Source organism: Myotis yumanensis, unplaced genomic scaffold, assembly GCF_028538775.1.
Source record: "Myotis yumanensis isolate MYYU_CA2020_CCGP unplaced genomic scaffold, mMyoYum1.0.hap1 SCAF_1, whole genome shotgun sequence".
Taxonomy (NCBI): Eukaryota; Metazoa; Chordata; class Mammalia; order Chiroptera; family Vespertilionidae; genus Myotis; species Myotis yumanensis.
The window spans coordinates 133669057-133689910 of NW_027223752.1; the positions used below are offsets into that span (position 1 = coordinate 133669057).

Below are 20854 nucleotides of genomic sequence, written 5' to 3' on the forward strand. Positions count from 1 at the left end.
AGCGATGCCGGGAGCCGGTCCATCCTCGCTGCTTGACACAGTCGCTGCAGGAAAGAAACATCTGCACAGCATATGTTTCAATGGACCTGGCATATATGGCATATTGTTCTTAATATGTTTGCTCCCTTTAAGCGCCATGTGTTTTAACCAAGGTCACCTCTCCGAGAAAGGTTGTTTCCCCAGGTGGGGATCTTTCCCTGAGGTTAGGGAGGGGATACAACCCCTTAATTAAGTGCCAGGCGGGTAGTTAAGCTACATAATCTTTACTCCCTGGAATGAAGATAAGAAACGCCCTAACCTTTGTAATAGAAATTGACAGGATTAAAATCGGCTGGTATAAATACGGATGTAACAAGACAATAAACATCAGATCCTGATCAGTTCCTAACCAGAACTCTGACCAGAACTTTGGCTGGAGATCCTGGCTAGAGGTCCTTGCTAGGCTGCTGATCAACTGAAGGCTGTCTTCGTGTCATTCCTTCTTCGCCGACTCCGTCCACACCTTTGGGGACCCCTGGACCCGCTGGGATTGGACCCCAGCAACTGGCGCCCAACGTGGGGCATCTAGGTAAGTCCCCCCGTACTTGGGAAGTACTTGGGATGGAGAGGACTGCACCGTAGGGTGCTGCAGACCCCTCCTATAGAGGATAAGTAGGGTAAGCGGGTAGTTAGTACAGAACTTAGATTGACAAGATGGGTCACACTGAGTCTAAAGAAAAAAGACTCTGTATTAATCTTTTAATGCATCTGCTTGCTAGCAGAGGAGTTAAGGTTACTCCCAGTCAGATAGAAAGTTTTATAGAATATGCATGTCAATGGGTTCCTGAGGATGGAACTGTTAATTTAAAAACTTGGACTAAAATAGGAGAGCAAGTTATGTATTATGACACCTTCCATCCAGAGGACCAGAAGGTCCCGGAAAATACCTTTTCCCTCTGGAATTCAATTCGTGGCATCTTGGCACCAGAGACAGAAATTATTGAAATTTCTCAAACTTTAAATAGTCCCTCAGATCCACCTAGAGAGGACACATCATTATTGTCTCCAGCTCAATCTAAGAGCAATTTAGCTATGCCTACTGATCGGAAGGAGAATAAATATCATAAACATGATCATTGTTCCTTTCCAGTCAGTAAAGAGGAGAGAGGCCCTCCCATTCAAAACAGGCTCCCTAAATTAGAAAGGAAGCCTAAACCAGGTCCTGCAGCTCCTAGGAGCTCCATGTCTAAATTTCAAAGGGCGATAAGAGAAGCTGAAGCTAATGGAGATCTTGAGTTCTCACTCTGCTTCCCAGTTGCATATGAGAATGAGTTTGATGAGGACGAAAGCCCCACCTGGGAGGCTATACCTTACAAAATACTTAAAGAATTAAAATTGGCCTGCTCTGAATATGGACCTCTAGCTCCTTACACACTAACCTTGGTAGAAACCCTAGCCAATAAATGGATGACTCCTTATGATTGGTCACAGGTTTGTAAATCCTGTCTCTCAGGAGGCAATTACTTATTATGGAAAACTGAATATGACGATCTTGCTAAGAAAGCTGTAGCCACTAGCAAAAAATCCAGAGGAGGAGTAACCCTAGACATGATATTAGGAGAAGGTGATTTTAACATGGCTCAGGAGCAAATGTATATGCCCAAAGAGGCACTTATTAAAGTAAACAGTTGTGCAGTAAATGCCTGGAAATCCCTACCTTATACAGCAGGAAAAACAACCTCCCTTACAGAGATTAAACAGAAGTTCGAGGAACCATATCAGGATTTCCTTTCTCGCCTCATACAGGCAGTCAAGAGAGTAATCAATAATGAAGAGGCTGCCGATATCCTAATCTAACAACTGGCTTTTGAAAATGCTAATAATACCTGTCAGGCTTTATTAAGGCCGATTCGCAGAACGGGAACTATAAGTGATTTTATAAAACAGTGTGCTGATGTAAGTCCAGCATTTATACAGGGTGTAGCTATAGCTGCAGCTCTCAAAGGGGAGACATACCCTCAATATGTACAGGGCATAGGACAAGCCAGCAATAATACAGGTAATAAAAGAAATATGAACTGCTACTCTTGTGGCTTATCTGGGCACTTTAGCAGAGAATGCCCAAATAGAAATAATAATACTCAAGCCAGATGGCAAGCTCCTCGACAGCCTGGAAATACATCAGGGAATAATATTAATCCTCCAAAAACCGTTTGTCCCCGATGTCAGAAAGGATTCCATTGGGCAAAGGAATGTAGATCGAAATACCATAAAAATGGTCGGCCTTTAAATTCTACAAATCGCTCCCAAGGAGGTTATATCCCATCACCTCAATTGGGAAACTTGAGAAGGGGCCAGCCCCAGGCCCCTGCAATAATAGGGGCATCGACCCTCAACCCCTCTGCTGCAAATTTCAATCCGTCAGTGACCTCTTCAGAGCAACCCCAGACAGTGCAGGATTGGACCTCCATTCAACCACCCACGCAATACTAACCCCAGACTCGCCAGTAGCAGCCATTCCTACAGGAGTGTCTGGGCCGCTGCCTGAGGGAACTGTAGGATTAATATTAGGGCGGAGCTCCACCTCGTTACAGGGGATCTTAGTCATCCCAGGAGTTGTTGATGCAGACTACACAGGAGAAATACAGATTTTACTTTCCCCACCCACCACAACTATACAGATTCAGCCCAACCAGAGAATTGCCCAATTACTCCTGTTACCAATACATAAAATAGGGACAGCTGTTACCCAGGAAGCCAGAGGGGCCGGAGGCTTTGGATCTAGTGATGCAGCATTTTGGATACAAGAAATCCATGCTACTAGACCTACAAAAATTTTACAAATTCAGGGAAAACCAATTGAAGGTATATTGGATACAGGAGCAGATGTTTCCTGCATAGCAGGGAAGGATTGGCCCTCTTCGTGGCCCACACACACCACCTCCACTTCCCTAGTAGGACTAGGCAAGGCATCTAATGTAAAAAAGAGTTCTCAGATTTTAACTTGGGCTGATGAAGATCAACATTCAGGAACATTCTGTCCCTATGTAATTACGACTATCCCCTTTACATTATGGGGAAGAGATAGCTTGTCTCAAATGGGAGTTCTATTATATAGCCCCAGTGATAGAGTAACATCACAGATGCTAGACATGGGATTTAATCCAGAAAAGGAATTAGGAAGAGAAAGTAATACCTCACACTCCTCGACAGGATTTATAATTGGAGCCATTGCCCATAGGACTGCTGATCCCATAGTCTGGAAATCATCACAACCAGTATGGGTCGAGCAATGGCCCTTAACATCTGAGAAAATAACAGCAGCCCGACAATTAATTGATCAGCAATTAGCAGAGGGACATATAGAGCCATCAAATAGTCCCTGGAACACACCCATATTTGTAATAAGAAAGAAATCAGGCAAGTGGAGACTTTTGCAAGATCTAAGAGCTATAAATGACACTATGGAAGATATGGGCTCCTTACAACCTGGATTGCTCTCCCCTGTGGCAATTCCACAGGAGTATTGTGTTGTTGTTATTGACTTACAGGATTGTTTTTTCACTATACCTCTTCACCCGGCTGATTGTCAAAGATTTGCATTCAGCATACCATCAGAAAACTTTAAACAGCCTTATCAGAGATATCAATGGAAGGTTCTCCCACAAGGGATGAAAAATAGTCCTACATTATGTCAAAAGTTTGTAGATCAGGCATTGCAAGTTATTAGAAAGAAATTTTCAGATCTATATCTTATTCATTATATGGATGATATTTTACTAGCTCATAAAGATCGGGCTACTTTACAGGAAATTCTTACTCAGACCGTCCTTGCTTTAGAAGATCATGGTCTAAAAATAGCCCCAGAAAAGATTCAGACTGAACCTTCTTTTTCCTACTTAGGCAGAATATTACATACCTCTACTATCACCCATCAGCCTTTACAATTAAGAAAAGATCATTTAAACACATTAAATGATTATCAGAAACTATTAGGTGATATCAACTGGGTCAGGTCATATCTAAAAATAACCACTCTTGACTTAAAACCTCTATTTGACATTTTAAAGGGAGATTCTAACCCTAAGTCTCCCCGACAATTAACTGTAGAAGGAGAAAAGGCTATAGCAAAAACAGAACAGGCCATCAATAAACAGCAACTACAGTATCTAGATTATTCCAAATCTTGGGCCTTGATTATTCTATCCACTAAATATACTCCTACAGGATGTTTATGGCAGGAAGGACCATTAGAATGGATACATTTACCTGTCACTCCTAGGAAGATTGTACCATCCTATCCTTCCCTAGTGGCCACTCTCATTATCAAAGGTAGACGCCGCAGTATCGAACTCTTTGGAAGAGAAGTTACTGAGATAATAATACCTTATAAAAGAGAACAATTAGACACACTATTACAATTTGAAGAAGAGTGGCAAATAGCTATAGGTAACTTCCCAGGACAAATTTTACATCATTTGCCAAGATCACCTATATTGCAATTTCTCTCCCTACATCCATTTATATTTCCTATTAAATGTTCAAAAGAGCCATTATCACCTCCTGCCTCCTTAGTATTCACAGATGGCTCCTCTAATGGTAAGGCAGTAACAATCATTGACTCAATAACCCATGTTCAACAAACCCTAGAGACGTCAGCCCAGAGAACGGAGCTTTTGGCAGTCATTTATGCTTTTGAACAATTGCAACAGGTTCCCTTTAACTTGTACACTGACTCTCAATATATAGTTAAATTATTTCCTCATATTGAGACCGCCTCTCTCCCACAAGGAAGAACAGCCATTTTCTCTTTGTTAACTCAGCTACAAACTTACATTCATAAACGAGAAAAGGCTTTCTATATTGGACATATTAGAGCTCATTCCTGCCTACCAGGACCCTTAAGCGAAGGAAATTATCAGGCGGATCTACTAACTCGCCCAGTAGTTTGTACAGCTCTAGAAGAAGCCCGGCGGTCTCATGCCATTCACCATCAAAATGCTTCTGCTCTCCGTCTATATTATCACATATCTAGAGAAGCTGCTCGAAGTATTGTGCGTGACTGCAGCCATTGTCCTACTCATTTTCCTAGCCCTGCTACTGGAGTTAATCCTAGAGGACTTAGACCCTGTGACTTATGGCAGATGGATATTACTCATGTCCCATCTTTTGGCAAACTTTGCTATGTGCATGTTTGTTTTGATACCTTTTCTCATGTTATCCTTGCTTCTGCACGTACAGGAGAAGCCTTTAAAGATGTAAGTCAACATTTATTCCAATGTTTTTCCTACCTAGGAATACCAAGGGCACTTAAAACAGACAATGGGCCTGCCTATACCTCTAGAGCTTTTAAAAACTTATGCTCTACATTTGGCATCGCACATACTACAGGAATACCCTACAATCCTCAAGGCCAAGCAATAGTAGAAAGGGCTCACCAAACTTTAAAAACACAAATTAAAAAATTACAAGAAAATGAGTTTAAATATTCCTCTCCTCATCATGTTCTACAACATACTTTATTTGTAATTAATATACTAAATGTAGATTCTGAGGGAAATTTCCCGATGTACAGGCATTGGAACCCTGATCTAACTAAACCTAAAGTCCTCGTCAAATGGAGAGACTTGCTTACAGGAGCCTGGAAGGGACCTGATGTACTTTTAACCCGGGGGAGAGGATATGCTTGTATATTTCCACAGGATGCAGACTCACCTGTGTGGATTCCAGACCGTCTAGTCCGACCTTATGTCTCACCGCCCTCCGTTTCCACCTCACCCTAGCACACCTGACCAGTGCCCGTCTGCAGCAGATGTGCAGCCCTGAGCTGGAACCACCTGTCCATTGGAAGGATCACATGGGCCCCCTTTTTGTCTGTCCTTATGTTCCAGCTTTGCCCCACATCTCCTATCCTTTTTCTTTTTTTCTTAATCTGACTACTTGTTTGCTGGTTCTTTGGCCTTTCTCCTTCTCTCCTGAACACAGCCTTTTCTAGAATCTCCCTACCCTACTGTTCCAGGAAGGGAACCTCCCTTTTCTGCCGTGACTGGGGGTGTTTGGTATATGCCTCATACGTGGAGTTGTCTTGTGCCAAGAGCCTGACATCCTGGGCTGAGAAAGCCCTATCCCGGGACTCTCCTTTGTCCTATATTGGCCCCTCTTGCCCTTGTGTCAAGAGGGACCCTCTTCTCACAATCCAATTGCCCACAGCTGTTGCCTGAGTTCTCTGTTAATGCTGAGGTCACGGTGGCTGGTACCATAGATCTGTCTCTCGCCCAATGGAGTGAGCTGGGTTCTCTCTGGAGAAGAAACCTGGGTTCCCCAAGATATGTGATCAATGCCGGGACCCCGCCAGCAGGCGAGGGGATCCAAAGGCAGTTGTTGGGCATGGAGGCCAGAGGGACATAGACTACCAAGGAGACAGAACTGAACCTCACATCACCCTGCTTGGCCCCGGAGCATGGCTGGTTAGTCAAAGACGGGTAAGATTCCTCAGGGATGAACAACCTAAGACAGGCACAGTCACAGAGGGGCCAGTAGGAGAGAACTTGGGGTTCAACAGAGGTGGGGCACAGATCCTCACCCCCCCAATGGTGCAGGGGCTTGAACACTCGCCCCTTCTGAGGAAGGTCTCCTTCCCCCATGGCTGCTTCTCGCTTTCCATGTCCAGCCCAGATAGGAACCCAGATAACGAATAGAGACTTGGCCCAGCTCAGATCGGGAACAGAAAGAGACTTGGTCCAGCTGAGATCAGTACCTAGATAAGAGACCTGGCTGACAGCAGCTTCCCTTTCACTGCAACAGGACTTGTTTCCCATTTCTACCTTGGACCACAGGGAAAGGGGCAGCTGAAAGAAAGGGCTGGAGCAGGATGCTGCCTTCTTCCCTTTCTTCTTCCTCTTTTTTCTGAACGCTTCCATGCCTTGTAGTTCTTTTGCTTTCTTTTCTTTTTCTCTCTACTACCCTCCATCCTCCATAACAGCTGACCCAGAGAACACAGCTTGCTCCTCCTTGGACGCCGACGCCACCATCAAGCACGGCCCTGATGGACCCTTTGATGCAGCCCTTCAACTCACTAACACTTCGGGAAGCCTGTCGCCAGTGATGCCACCCGCTAACCAGACCAACAAAGACAATCAAACCAACAACTTGAGGACAGCTGAAATCTCTTGACTGAAGAGGCCGGCAACCTCCTAAGGAACGGGGCTCCTTGTGCGCTCCATCCACTATGTTTATAGCTATGCTTGTTGTCATTGCTTGCCAGTCTTCTTCCGAGTCTTAAACAGCCCAATCTGAGAGGTGGCTGCTGATTTGCATGCGCTATCATTTAAAAAATAAAAAAGGGGGAATTTGCCGGGAGCCGGTCCATCCTCGCTGCTTGACACAGTCGCTGCAGGAAAGAAACATCTGCACAGCATATGTTTCAATGGACCTGGCATATATGGCATATTGTTCTTAATATGTTTGCTCCCTTTAAGCGCCATGTGTTTTAACCAAGGTCACCTCTCCGAGAAAGGTTGTTTCCCCAGGTGGGGATCTTTCCCTGAGGTTAGGGAGGGGATACAACCCCTTAATTAAGTGCCAGGCGGGTAGTTAAGCTACATAATCTTTACTCCCTGGAATGAAGATAAGAAACGCCCTAACCTTTGTAATAGAAATTGACAGGATTAAAATCGGCTGGTATAAATACGGATGTAACAAGACAATAAACATCAGATCCTGATCAGTTCCTAACCAGAACTCTGACCAGAACTTTGGCTGGAGATCCTGGCTAGAGGTCCTTGCTAGGCTGCTGATCAACTGAAGGCTGTCTTCGTGTCATTCCTTCTTCGCCGACTCCGTCCACACCTTTGGGGACCCCTGGACCCGCTGGGATTGGACCCCAGCATAGCGAGGTGGCTCAGTTGATTGGAGAATCATCCCATACACCAAATTGTTGAGGGTTTGATTCTTGGTTAAAGCACATACCTAGATTGCAGGTTCAATCCCTGCTAGGGATGGGTCTGGGAGGCAACCAGTTGATGTTTCTCTCTCACCTGTCTCTCTCTCTTTCTCTTCCTCTTTCTCTCTTTCTGTCAAATTAATAAAAATATCCTTGGGTGGGGATTTAAAAAATGAAGCACTCCAGTATGCTGTTGGATAGAACCAAGTAGTATAACTGAAACATAGCGGTCCCTCCTTTGGAAAAACTGCTGTTTGAACTACTCTGTTATTCTTGGTCTCTTATTCTGTAGGTCAACTCTGTTATTTTTAGAGTGTAAAATAACTTTGTTTTTTGCTTGAATAGAAAAGATAAACTTAATTGTCTGACCTTGCAAGCTAGCCATCTAAAGGGGCTGATACACTATATTAATTCACATATTCTGCCAAATGTTTGTTCATCCAAGGTTACAGGTGTTTGATTAGATATAATATGTACTCAAAATTATAAGTTGTCTGTATAGATATTATAGGTATTTGATTAGATACGATATGTATTTAAGGTTACAAGCTGTCTTACACAAAGAACTAGAAGGATATAAAAAGGAAATACTCCCTCCTGTGTTTGTTCAGAATTTGACAGAGGTAATCTGCTCTGAACCTGCGTGCAATAAAGATGACTCCTAACTAACTGGCTAATTAGGCGTCTTGTCCAGCTCGCTGATTTGTGATACAGCATAACATATACTGATATTTACTTTCCAACAAATTGAGACAGGAAAGATGTAGAAAATAATTTTCAAAGATACAATGCCTGGAATATTTTCCAAATTTAATAACAATTGTAAATCCACAGATCCCCACAAAAAATTCAACAAGGCACATCATAACCTTTTTCTTAAAATTAATAAAGAGACAGTCTTAAAATCAGCTACAGAAAAGAAGACAATTGCATACAAAGATAATAAGTATTGTTGACTTTTCATAGAAAACAACACAGGTCAGAGAACAATGTTGTATCATTTTTAGAATGATAAAGGAAAAAATGTCAACCTAGAATTTTATATCCAGATTATAAAGCTTTCAGAAATCAAGGCAAAAATACAGAAAATTGCAGTCTCCTTAGAAAATTTGTTGCCAGCCAATATATACTACAAAAATATTTCCTTCAAGCTGAAGGAAAATTATTCTAGATAGAAATTCAGACTATACAGAAAGAAAATGCTAAAAAGTATAAAAATGTGGGCAAATATAAAATCTGTTTTTCTCATTTAAACACTTAAAAATTATAACTATTCAAAGAAAAAATAATAAAAATTTACTGTAGAAGTATAAAACGTATGACAACAATAGCAAAAGGACAGGAGGGGAAATAGAAGCATGCAGTTTTAAAGTTGTTATAAGTTACATGAAATAAAACAGCAGTGTGCTGTTGGATAGAATCAAGTAGTATAACTGAAGCATAGTGGTCCCTCCTTTGGAAAAACTGCTGTTTGAACTACCCATATACCAGACCAAGGGGGTTTATCTCTGCGGTGCAATGATAGTTACACACACACAAATCTGTAAATTTCATACATCACATTAGCACAGTGGTTCTCAACCTTGGCTGCACATTAGAATCACCTGGGAATCTTTTTAAAATCCTGATTTCTGGGCCTCATCCTCCAGAAATTCTGTTTCTTTGTTATGGGATGGGGCCACAACATTAGTAACTAAGAAACAGAATTTCCAGAGGATGAGGCCCAGAAATCAGGATTTTAAAAAGATTCCCAGGTGATTCTAATGTGCAGCCAAGGTTGAGAACCACTGCATTAGCAGAATGAAGGATAAAATTCATACGGTCACCTCAATAGGTGAGTAAAAAGAATGTGACTTCCTTTCATGATAAAGACTCTCAACAAATGAGATATACCTAGAAGAAATGTACTTCAACATAACAAAGGTCATATATGACAAGGCCACAGGTAGCATAAAACTCAATGGTGAAAAGCTGAAAACTCTTCCTTTCAGATCAGGATTAAGACAAGAATGCCTGCTCTCAAGACTTCTATTCAACATAATACTGGAGTCCTAGCCAGAGCAATTAGTAAGAATAAAGAAATGAAAGAAAGAAGTAAAAAAATTTTTGTTTGCAGATGACATGACTTTATATAGAAAGACTCCACCAAAAAAATGGTTAGAACTAATCAACAAATTTAGTGAAGTTGCAGGATACAAAATTAACATACAAATCAGTTGCATTTCTGTAGACCAACAATGTACATCCAAAAAAGATATTAAGAAAACAATTCCATTTACAATAGCATCAAAAATAATAAAATGCTTAGGAATAAGTTTAACCAAGAATAATGCTTTTTGAAGATAGACAGTGACAAGTGAAAGATGTCTATTGTAAATTCTAGAACAACCACTAAAAAGAGAAATATGGCTTATAAGCCAATAGAGGAAGTACAAAGAAAAATGATGTTTTAATATTACGTTCATTCAAAAGAAAAGGACAAAACAGGGAAAATGGAATAACTCACAGACAGAACAAATTGAAAACAACTGTAAGATAGTAGATTCCATTTTACCATATCAATAATTACATTAAAAACAAGTGCAAGGTTAGAATACCATTTCCTAAAAAGTCCTTCTAGCTCCAATAATAACAGAATAAAGGTAACAGAATTTCTTACTTTAGAAATATAAAATTTATGTTATTAGAATGTAATCTTGAATAACTTATTGTGTATCTCCCAATATGGAAAATCGTTACTGTGCTTCGAATTCCTATAGGTGTTGGCCATCTGACCATATAAACTGCCTGGATGGTATTGAAAGTTAACGTACCTTCCAGTGAGTCATTCATCTTTTCGCCCCATTTGGCAAAATAAATGGAGCCACTTCCTGCCCAGGGAAAGCAGATCAGCCTAAAAACTGCATTAGGCTTTGGGTATAAGCAGCTCACAACTTTTTCATTCCTGGGGGAAAAGAAAAATACACTTAACATTACACATATCAATTAATTCACCCAAACTGAATTAGGTGTGTTTTAATGGAAATCATTATAAGTTATAAGGAGAATATGTTCAACTATAAAGTGAGTGTCAATTTTTCCAATAAGAACACCCCCTCACCCCCCGCAAAAAGGTTTTATGGTTTGTTCTTGACAACTTGAATATGAAAACTTTTAGAGTATAGATAAAATAGTCAAATATTTCTACATAACATTTAGCAAGTACATTTAATATGCACATTTAAAATGATAAAAATGTTAATTCAGTAATTGCCTTTTTCACAATTTAGGGATTAGTTTTATCTAAACAGCTTATGGGCAGCTTTGATCTCAGTGTCCTGACTTAACCCTTTTCCCATATTCTCAGCACAATATACAAGTGGGTCACTAAGTGGCAAGAAGTAGAGAGCATATTTGGGAAGCTTTGGATTAGACTCGCAGCGGTTCTCAACCTGTGGGTCGTGACCCCTTTGGCAGTCAAACGACCCTTTCACAGGGGCCGCCTAAGACCATCCTGCATATCAGATATTTATATTACGATTCATAATAGTAGCAACATTACAGTTATGAAGTAGCAACGAAAATAATTTTATGGTTGGGTCACAACATAAGGAACTATATTTAAAGGGCCAGAAGGTTGAGAACCACTGGATTAGAGGGTCAGGGACAAGAACTTCCTTTCCACTTTGGTGTGAAAAGTGCACTTCACCTTCACCTCTCCTCATCCACACAAGTGCTCCAGCCAAGTCGTGGATGTACACGTTCACTTTAAATCACTACCAATTCAATACCGTCGTACAAAGTGAGTGGGTAGTGACATTAACAATGCCTTGCACTAGAAGCAATGGACACCAAATGAGGCTTCTGTTTGAAGCCCCTCTCAGTCTGACAAGGTGGCCTTACAGAGCAGAGCGTTGGAGCACCTGGGGTGGGGGCAAGGCCCAGGCTGCACCCAGTGCGTACCTGGCTGCCCCAGCTTTGTTTTCTTTTTCCATGTTGTGAGGAGATGGTGCACAATTGCTGGTCTTGGCAGCTTGTGAGTCAATGCCAAATTCAATACCTCTTGTGCACACAGAAGAATGACCAGATTTCTTTTTAAATCTGTTGACTGTATTTACTGTTTCAACCCCTATTTAAAAAAAGAAGTGGGTTAGAAGCAACATAACTGATGTACTCCAAGCACAACCGAGCCTCCAGCTAATACAGAGAGAAAAGGTGCAACATTTTAAAACTCTAACAACTGAACAACCCTGCAGGTGAATCAAGCAGAAAACAGTGCCTACCAGAAAACTGGGATAGGAAGGGAATGTTTGTTTTTAAAATATAAATGTTTTGGTTTCCTAAATAGTTATATTTTCTCTACAATCTTAAGGAAGAGATAGGAAGTCCAAAAAAGACTTCGCTACTGTGCCAGATTTCCAATTTAGTGAGCAGCAAGTACTCAGAAAAGAAAAGAAAAATAATTAGCAAAAGGTCTGCCATTTGTAAAGGCTTTTACCTCTTTACACCGGAGCTCCTCGAATCCCAAGAAGTAACCTTGTCTCAGTCCTCAGCTGCGAGTCTCAGAACAGCCCTGGGGCCCAGGCAAATCCTTCAACCTACTCAGCCCTTAGGGTGGTGAGCGGACCGGAGTGCCAGGAAGGCTTCGTCAACAGAGGCTCAGTTCACAGAGACAGGAATCTGTCTCCAGAATCTTCTTTTTGTAATGATGGCCCAGAGCCAGTAAAACCCTCAGAAGAACCACCTGGATGACTCCTTAGGTTGCTTCTCAGACAACGGTGTAAAATACAGAAAAAGATGGCTACTTCTAAGAAGGAAAATAGACAATCAAGAGTGATAAATATACATTTTCAGTGTTTATAACTGAGGGCTGTTATTGATCTACAAAGCTTCAATAAAACTAGGCTAAATGTATCCCACACTTTCCAATTAAAATAGGTAAAACCTGTCTTTCTGGTGTCTGTTTATTTTTGACTGGCACATCTCATGATCAGTTGGACTTGGATTAAAATGTAACCCAATGTTCAAATTTATTTAACAGATGTGTCCTGATGGCTCATGATCAAGATCCTGGGTCATTTCTGAACACTGGAGGTATCTTTATGCAAATATAATATTGACTCTTCTCAAGAGAAAACCACTAGAGGCGTGTATTTGATTGGAGTCCCAGAGGAGAGAAGGGAATCAAGGAGAGGCAGTTTTCAAGAGGCAATGGCTTAACTTTGACCAGTATGACTCAGTGGTTAGTGCACTGAAGGATCACAGGTCTGATTCCCAGTCAAGGGCATGTACTGTTTCTCTTTCTCTCTCTCTCTTTCTTTCTCTCTCTCTCAAAATCAATGGAAAAAATATCCTCTGGTGAGGATGAACAATGGCTTAGATTTTTCCAGAACTGAAGCATGATATCAGTCCAAAGGTAAAAGATGCCCAGGGAATTCCAAGAAGAATCATTTAAAAAGGAAGAAATCTACATACAGAGGCATTGTAATAAAATTGCAAAACAAAAAAGAAATGAAGACAAAGAACATATATTGAAAGCAGCCAGGCAAGGAGGAAGTGAGGGTTGACTATTATCTTGCAAGGAAGAGCAATTAGACAGAAATATGAAAAGGCAGAAGAGAGTATAATGATATCTTTAAGTGCTAAAGAGAAAATTGCCAAATTAGAATTCTCAAAACAACTTTTAAGGAAGAGGGTAAACTAAACACATTTTCAGACAAGTAAAAACAAAGTTTGTTGCCAGAAGACACTCTCTAAATAAAAATTTAAAGAAAATACTTGGGCAGAAAGTAAATGATAGCAGATGGAAGATTTGAGCTGTAAAAAGGAATGAAAAACAGAGTGGTAAATAGTGGTAAATATTTGAGCAAGTGTAAAGGACATTGACTGTATAAAATAGTAGTATCTAATGGGCCTTAAAATATATGTGGAATTAAAATACCAGACAAAAATAATGTATGTCAGAAGTGAGGAAAGGAAGATCCTTATGTTATTATCTTAGAGGTTTTAATAAATGCAGACTTTAATAATTATGCACGCTTTAATTTGTAAGGCAAGTCCTTAAAAGAACAGAAACACATCATAAGTCATCCAAACTAGAAGAGAGGAATATTTAGTCATTCAGTGGGCACAGAGAAAACAATCTCTAAGAGAGGAGTAGCTACCTGGCAGCAACGGAGAAGAAGGGCATGGCGACCTGAGAAAGAGGCAGAAAGAACAGCATGTTTCATCTCCCAGAGGAAACAAAAGGAGTTCTCTGTGACTGGCAAGTAGAGTATGGATGAGCAGGTGGTGAGAGAAAAAGCAAGGCAGTAAGTAGGAGACGGGTTGTGAATGGTCTTGTAAGCAAGAGATTTAAAATTGATCTTAACAGTGAATTCATCTTAAGATCTTGGACTTGACCCTAAGAATGATAAGAATCCATTGAAAGGTACAATGACCAGAGTTGCTTTTCAAAATGATGGCTTGGGTTACAAGGTCTAGTGAGGGAAAGAGTAAGTTAGGAGTCTGTTGTAATGATCTAGGACAGAAAGGATGGTGATCTGGCTGAATCCTAAAATGTGCAAACACTTATTGAATACTTACTAAGGGCCAGGCATTGCTCTATGCTTTTAATATGTATTCAGCTTTTTATTTTTCACAATTAAGTAAGTAATTCTGCACAAAAATGATGGTGTTATTATTTGCGTCTTGCAGATGAACAAAACAGGCACAGAGAGTTAATTGACTGACTAAAAGACACATGTGGACAGGGAGCAGACCCAAGCAGTCTGGCCCCAGGAACTGTCTGTCCTCTTAAGCACTAACACATTCCATCCTTATGCTAAGGGACTGCAGAAGAGGCTGGATTCCCCAGGTCCTTCAGCCCTGGGAGTCAATAGGATTTGGCAATTTATTAGAGACTAGTGGCCCGGTGCACAAAATTCGTGCAAGGGGGAGGGGTGTCCCTCAGCCCAGCCTGCACCCTCTCCAATCTGGGACCCTTTGGGGGATGTCCGACTGTCGGTTTAGGCCCCATCCCTGTGGTATCGGGCGGCAGTCAAACATCCCTCTCCCAATCTGGGACCACAGGCTCCTAACAGCTCACCTGCCTGCCTGCCTAATCGCCCCTAACCACTCTGCCGGCCTTCTCGCCCCCAACTGCCCCCACTTGCCAGCCTGATCACCCCCAACTGCCCCCCCACCAGCCAGATTGCCCCCAACTGCCCCCCACTGCCAGCCTGCTCGCCCCCAACTGCCCTTCCCCCCTGGCCTAATCACCCCCTAACTGCCTCTGCTTTGGCCCCACCACCATGGCTTTGTCTTGAAGGACGTCTGGAAAGTCTCCTAGAAGGTCTCCCGGTCTAATTAGCATATTATCCTTTTATTAGTATAGATAGAGGCCTGGTGCATGGGTGGGGGCGGGCTGGTCTGCCTTGAAGGGGGTTCCGGATCAGGGTGGGGGTCCCCTTGGGGGCATGGCCGGCCTGGGCGAGGGACTGATGGCTGTTTGCAGGCTGGGCATGCCCCCATCAGGGTGAGGGTCCCCGCTGGGGGCAAGGTGGGCCTGGGCGAGGGGCTGAGGGCCATGTGGGGCGGTTTGCAGGCCGGCCAAACCCCTGGCTTTGTCCAGAAGGATGCCTGGAAGGTCTACAGAAGGTCTCAGGAAGGTCTCCCAGTCTAATTAGCATATTACTCTTTTATTAGTATAGATGGGGGAGGGAGGAATCTGGTTGACTCCCAGCTTTCTGGCTTGAGCAGCTGGATACATATTTACTGAAATAGAAACCACAAGAGGAGGAGTGGATTTGGGGAAAAGGTGATGCGTTTAGTTTGGGATGTGTTAAGTTTGAAGGCCTTCAAGGGGAGATTATCAGAAACTGTTTGGCTACAGGATCTGGATCTGAGGAACATATATGAGAGGAGATTTTTGGGGATGGTCTTCATCAAGGGGAGATTGGAGGTAAGGGAAAGACTGAGATGGTCTGGGAGAGAGCAGAAAGCAGGTTCTTAACTGGGGAGTGGGTCAGAGAGCACCAAAAATCAACGTAGACCTTCTTCCTAGAAGAAATGGCCATGCATATTTGTGTTGCTGCTCAGTGCAATTTTGGGGGGTGGAGGTCCTGAGCTCTCTTCACCAAACTCACCTGTGGACTCACTGACAGCCGGTGAATTTCAGGTTAAGAGTGACAAGAAAATGGACTAGGGCAGAGCCTTGGGCATCACAGTATTTAAATAGTAGGCAGGAAAAAAAGCTGCCATGGAGACTTGGATAGGAAGGCCAGGAAAGTAGGAGGAAGAGTGGCCAAGTGGGCCCCTCAGGAAGAGGCCCTGTTGCAGCCGCTGCACAAACACAATCACTGTAGGAGGGTGCTGGGTAAGTGTCGTTATTCAACATTTCCTAGGCCAGGATGATTTAAGCTACATATTCTCTGGTTGGGGAAGAGAGCTATAAATCATTTCCTCTAAAGTGGCCTTAGTTGGGGAAGATAAGGTTGCAATTCATAAGCTAGCTGCAGGCTGCCCAAACTATTTGGCCTTGTTTAACTTTCTTATCTCGGTTTCCCCATTCCACTTTCCCAGGAATTTCCCTAGCTTCCCTGCCACACAACACCCTTTGATTTTTGTGACTTTTCAAGTTGGAAAATGGTAGGTTATATGCCTGTGGTTCCCCTCTCTTACCAAGGGCTCAATTCTACCACCACACTTCCTCCTGGGGTCTCAATGCTGCACCACAGAAAGAAAGTAAGATGCTCTTGACGGGTGAGCACAGGAGATGGTGGTATTTGCGCCATTCCCAGAACTTGGAACGTCAGCATTCTAACAAACCAACTTTCTCTGCTCTGCGGCTTCCTTTTCTATAATTTTGTTTCTCTGTGTTCCTAGAAGTCCCCCCTCCCCACTGCATTCTCTCCTAGCTCCTACTCACCTCCTACCTCTAGGAGGTTCACTGAATAACTCCAGCTTTAACAATCAATGCTTCACCCTAGCTGGTGTGGCTCAGTTAGCTGGAGTGTCTGTCATCCTGTGCACCAAAAAGTCGTAGCCTTGATCTCTGTCGGGGCATATATCTAGGTTGTAGGTTCCATCCCCTGTCAGGACGTTTACACGAGGCAACCAATTGATGTCTCTCTCTCTCTCTCTCTCCCTCTCTCTCTCTTTCTCTTTCTCTCTCTCTCCCCTCCCCCCTCCCTCTCTTGTCTTTCCTTCTCTATATCTCTCCCTCCTTTTCTATATCTCCTCCTCCTCTTTCTTCTCTCTTTCTTCCTCCTTCCTCCGTCCCTCCCTCCCTTCCTCCTTCCCTACCTCTTTGTTACTATACATATTCTAATAATGATAAGGAAAGGAATCAGTCATGCTTAGATGCCTAGATTTAAAGTCATAAAAGGATTTGACCTGTACAATCACCTATTATTTTGATTAAATATGCCCAGAAATCCAAATTTATAAACCTTAAAAATTAGGGAACCACTAATTTCTAGCAATATTCCTGCTACATATATAATATCACAGTCAGTAAAATTGTTAAGTGAGTTCAATACTTAACTTCCTTGATAAATGTTGAGGAGGAAACTGGTCTTGCAAGGCATGTCAGGCCATAAAAACTGTGAACAATGCACTGCCCTGGCGGGGGCGGGATTCATTATCGCTGGCCCCAGGACAGATCATTGGATATGGCCTGGGGATCCTCAACACCTGGGGCCTTCCTGTAAGCCCGTGAAAGGGGGCGGAACCATATCTGCAAGACAAAGACCCCAGAAGGTTATAAAAAGTGAAGCCCTCTGTGTGTTTCTTCACTCTGATTTGGAAATTATTCCTGGAGTCCACTAGTATTAATAAACGGGGTCCCTCCCTTTCTCTAGTAAGCGTGCTTGGTATTTCTTTGGTCTTCTGTAACAATGTAAGAATGAAGGAAGCTGTTTTTCATAAGAGATAGAAACATAGGGTCCAATTTAGTTGCCAATTCTCTGAATATAAGAACATGCTAATTTCCATGCCTTCTGAGAACCACTTCAGAAATGACTTCCTATTTGACCCAGTGATCCCACTTCTAGACTATATCCCAAGAAGCCAGAAACACCAATCAGAAAGGATATATGCACCCCTATGTTCATAGCAGCACAATTCACCATAGCTAAGATTTGGAAACAGCCTAAGTGCCCATCAGCAGATGAGTGGATTAAAAAACTGTGGTGCATCTACACAATGGAATACTATGCTGCGGTAAAAAAGAAGGAATTCTTGCCATTTGCAATAGCATGGATGGAACTGGAGAGCATTATGCTAAGTGAAATAAGCCAGTCAGAGAAAGATAAATACCACATGATCTCACTCATTTGTGGAATATAGTGAACAACATAGACTGATGAACAGGGACAGATCCAGAGACAGAGAAGCAGCGATCAGATTGTCAAACCTCAGAGGGAAGGTAGGGAAGGGTGGGGGTAAGGGGTAGAGATCAACCAAAGGACTTGTATGCGTGCATATAAGCCTAACCAATGGACACAGAAAACAGGGGGATGAGAGCATGAGTAGGGGGAGGGGGAGGGCTGGGGGTTAATGGAGGGATGAGGACATATATGTAATACCTTAATCAATAAAGAAATTAAAGATTGAAAAAAAGAAAGAAATCACTTCCTGTGCCAGAAATGGCAATTTTGAGAAACCTTGTACATCTAACACTTTGAACAGCAAGTCACAACATTCTCTGTGGGGTGGTTTTCATTTTGTGTGTTTTATTTGTGCCTGGTCAAGAAGTCTCATGCTAAGACACCCATAAACTGCCTAGTACCTTCAGGGGAATAAGACCGTAGAACAAAGATGCTCAGCAGTTGTCAGCAGTGGGTCTCCAGATGGCTCTCATGGTGGATTTTCATGAGAAAAAACAGCTTTCATCCTTGTTTTATAGATTATGTGCAATAATAAAAGGAATAGAAATGGTATAGTGAGGGCTTTGAACCCAAGATGTTTGGGTCCATAGCTTGGCTCTAACATTTAGCCAGTTCTGTGACCTGGAGCCGGTTACTGAACCTATTGTGAGTTATCATGAGTCTCAAATGTTAGCTATAGTCCTTTTTTGTTTGTTAATCCTCACCCAAGGATATTTTTTCATTGATTTTTAGGGAGAGTGGAAAAGAGAGGGAAAGATAGAGAGAAACACGTCAATTGGTTGCCTCCTGCATGAGCCCTGACCAGGGCCCTGGCCAGGGAGAGGCCTGCAACCAAGGTATGTGCCCTTGACTGGAATCAAATCAGGGACCCTTTGGTCCACAGGCGGATGCTCTATCCACTGACCCAAACCGGCTAGGGCACTATAGTCCTTTTGATCAGAAAGAAATATAACAAAATTGTAATATACTTTGTTTGGGGCATTGAACCGTAAGTGATTTTTAATTTTTTTACTTGGGGTATTTTCTTAAATGTTCTTTAATAAGCATGTATCACTTTCAAATGAAAAGAAGAAAAAGAAAAGATATTTATCCAATGTTTCCATTTTGGAATCCACTTGGATTCTATTTTCCAATGTATACAATTTGTTCTGGTAATAAATTATTTTTACCTTTATATCATAGGGTCCTATCAAAGTTTTAATAAAAGGCTAATATGCAAATTATCCCCTCGACTGGAAGTTTGACCAGGAGGCTGGGCCGGCCGGCCAACTGCCCACAGCCCCTTCCCCTGGTTGGTCCGGCCCTATTGGCCCTAATCAGGGCGGGCCAGCCGGCCCCCACCTGTGCATGAATTCGTGCACTGGGCCTCAGGTAGAATTATATTTTGTTACTCATTAATAATAGGTAATATTATTACTAGTTTGTTATTATTTCTATTACTCATTTATTTATCTACCTACCCATCCATACTAGAACTATGGTGCTAAGAGATGCAATGACAGATAAACACTGTAGGCTTCTACCTCCATGAACTCAGTCCTGTAGGGAGGCAGGGAACATAAGAAAATAGACTTTTAAAACAGAGTGTAATAAAGTGCTGAAATAAAATAAGTGCTGTGAGAACACGTCAAGAGAAGGAGTTGGAGAAAATGAGGAAAGGCTTCCTCTGAAGTGATGCCAAGTTAAGCAGAGAAGGAAGAGTGGGACCAACATGAATGAGCCATTATTCCTGCCCTCCAAGGGACCACCCAACCCAATTTAAGATTTACTTGGTAAGTCCTAGGGAGTTCTGCACCTACAACTAGTTCTGATCTGTTCAAAATTCAGCTCATGTCCCAAACTTTCCAAAAAAAGCTTTCCCTAATTTCTCTAGTCTATAAAATTCATGCTTTTTCTCTTTATGCTACTGGGCCCTGTTACTCATTACATAATGAGTTTACTTTGTTATCTTAACTGGATTGTGGGATCTAGGAGGGTTGTATTATTTGGGGTTCTCTAGAAAAAAGAACCAACAGGAGACAGGGAATTTCCTATAAGGAATTGGCTCAGGCATTGATGGAGGCTGACAGGCTCCAAGATCTGCAGTCAGCAAAGCTGGGGGAGTTCCACTCTGAAGACAGGAGAAAACTGATGGGCCAGCTCAAGAAATCAGGCAGGCGTTCCCCCTTCCTCACAGGAGGGAAGCCTTTTTGTTCTAGTTAGGCCTTCAAGTGATTGGACAAGACTCACCCACATTAGAGAGGGCAATCTGCTTTACTCAGTCTACCATGACACATGTTAATCTCATCTAAAAACACCCTCTCAGACACACCAGAATAAAGTTTGACCAAATATCTGGGAACTCCATAGCCGAGCATAAAATTAGCATAACAGGCTCTACCAGTGTTTCCCATCTCTTAAGTAGCATGACCTTACATACCACGGGCTTAATGTTTAGTCCCCCCTTCCTCCCCCTGGACATGTAAGACCTAGGTTCAGTCATGGTATCAGAGAACCTGGTAACTTTCACAGTTTGGGGCAGTCTCAGCTCTTAGGCTGCAGTGCATGGAGCCATGGGCCAATCTGAGAAGCAGTATCTTGGGGA

General features: G+C 42.3%; 1 protein-coding gene across 1 annotated transcript in view; it reads right to left on the bottom strand.

Annotated features, from left to right (window-relative positions):
* Positions 1–16674, bottom strand: part of OLAH (oleoyl-ACP hydrolase) — a 37782-nt gene extending 21108 nt beyond the window's left edge. Inside the window, exons 1-4 of the mRNA XM_070423119.1 lie at positions 16562–16674; positions 16027–16037; positions 11864–12029; positions 10735–10865 (exon numbers count right to left, since the gene is read on the bottom strand). Coding sequence (XP_070279220.1) covers positions 10735–10865; positions 11864–12029; positions 16027–16037; positions 16562–16674 — 421 coding nt within the window. The remainder of the gene's footprint in view (positions 1–10734; positions 10866–11863; positions 12030–16026; positions 16038–16561) is intronic.
* Between the last annotated feature and the right edge of the window lie 4180 nt (positions 16675–20854).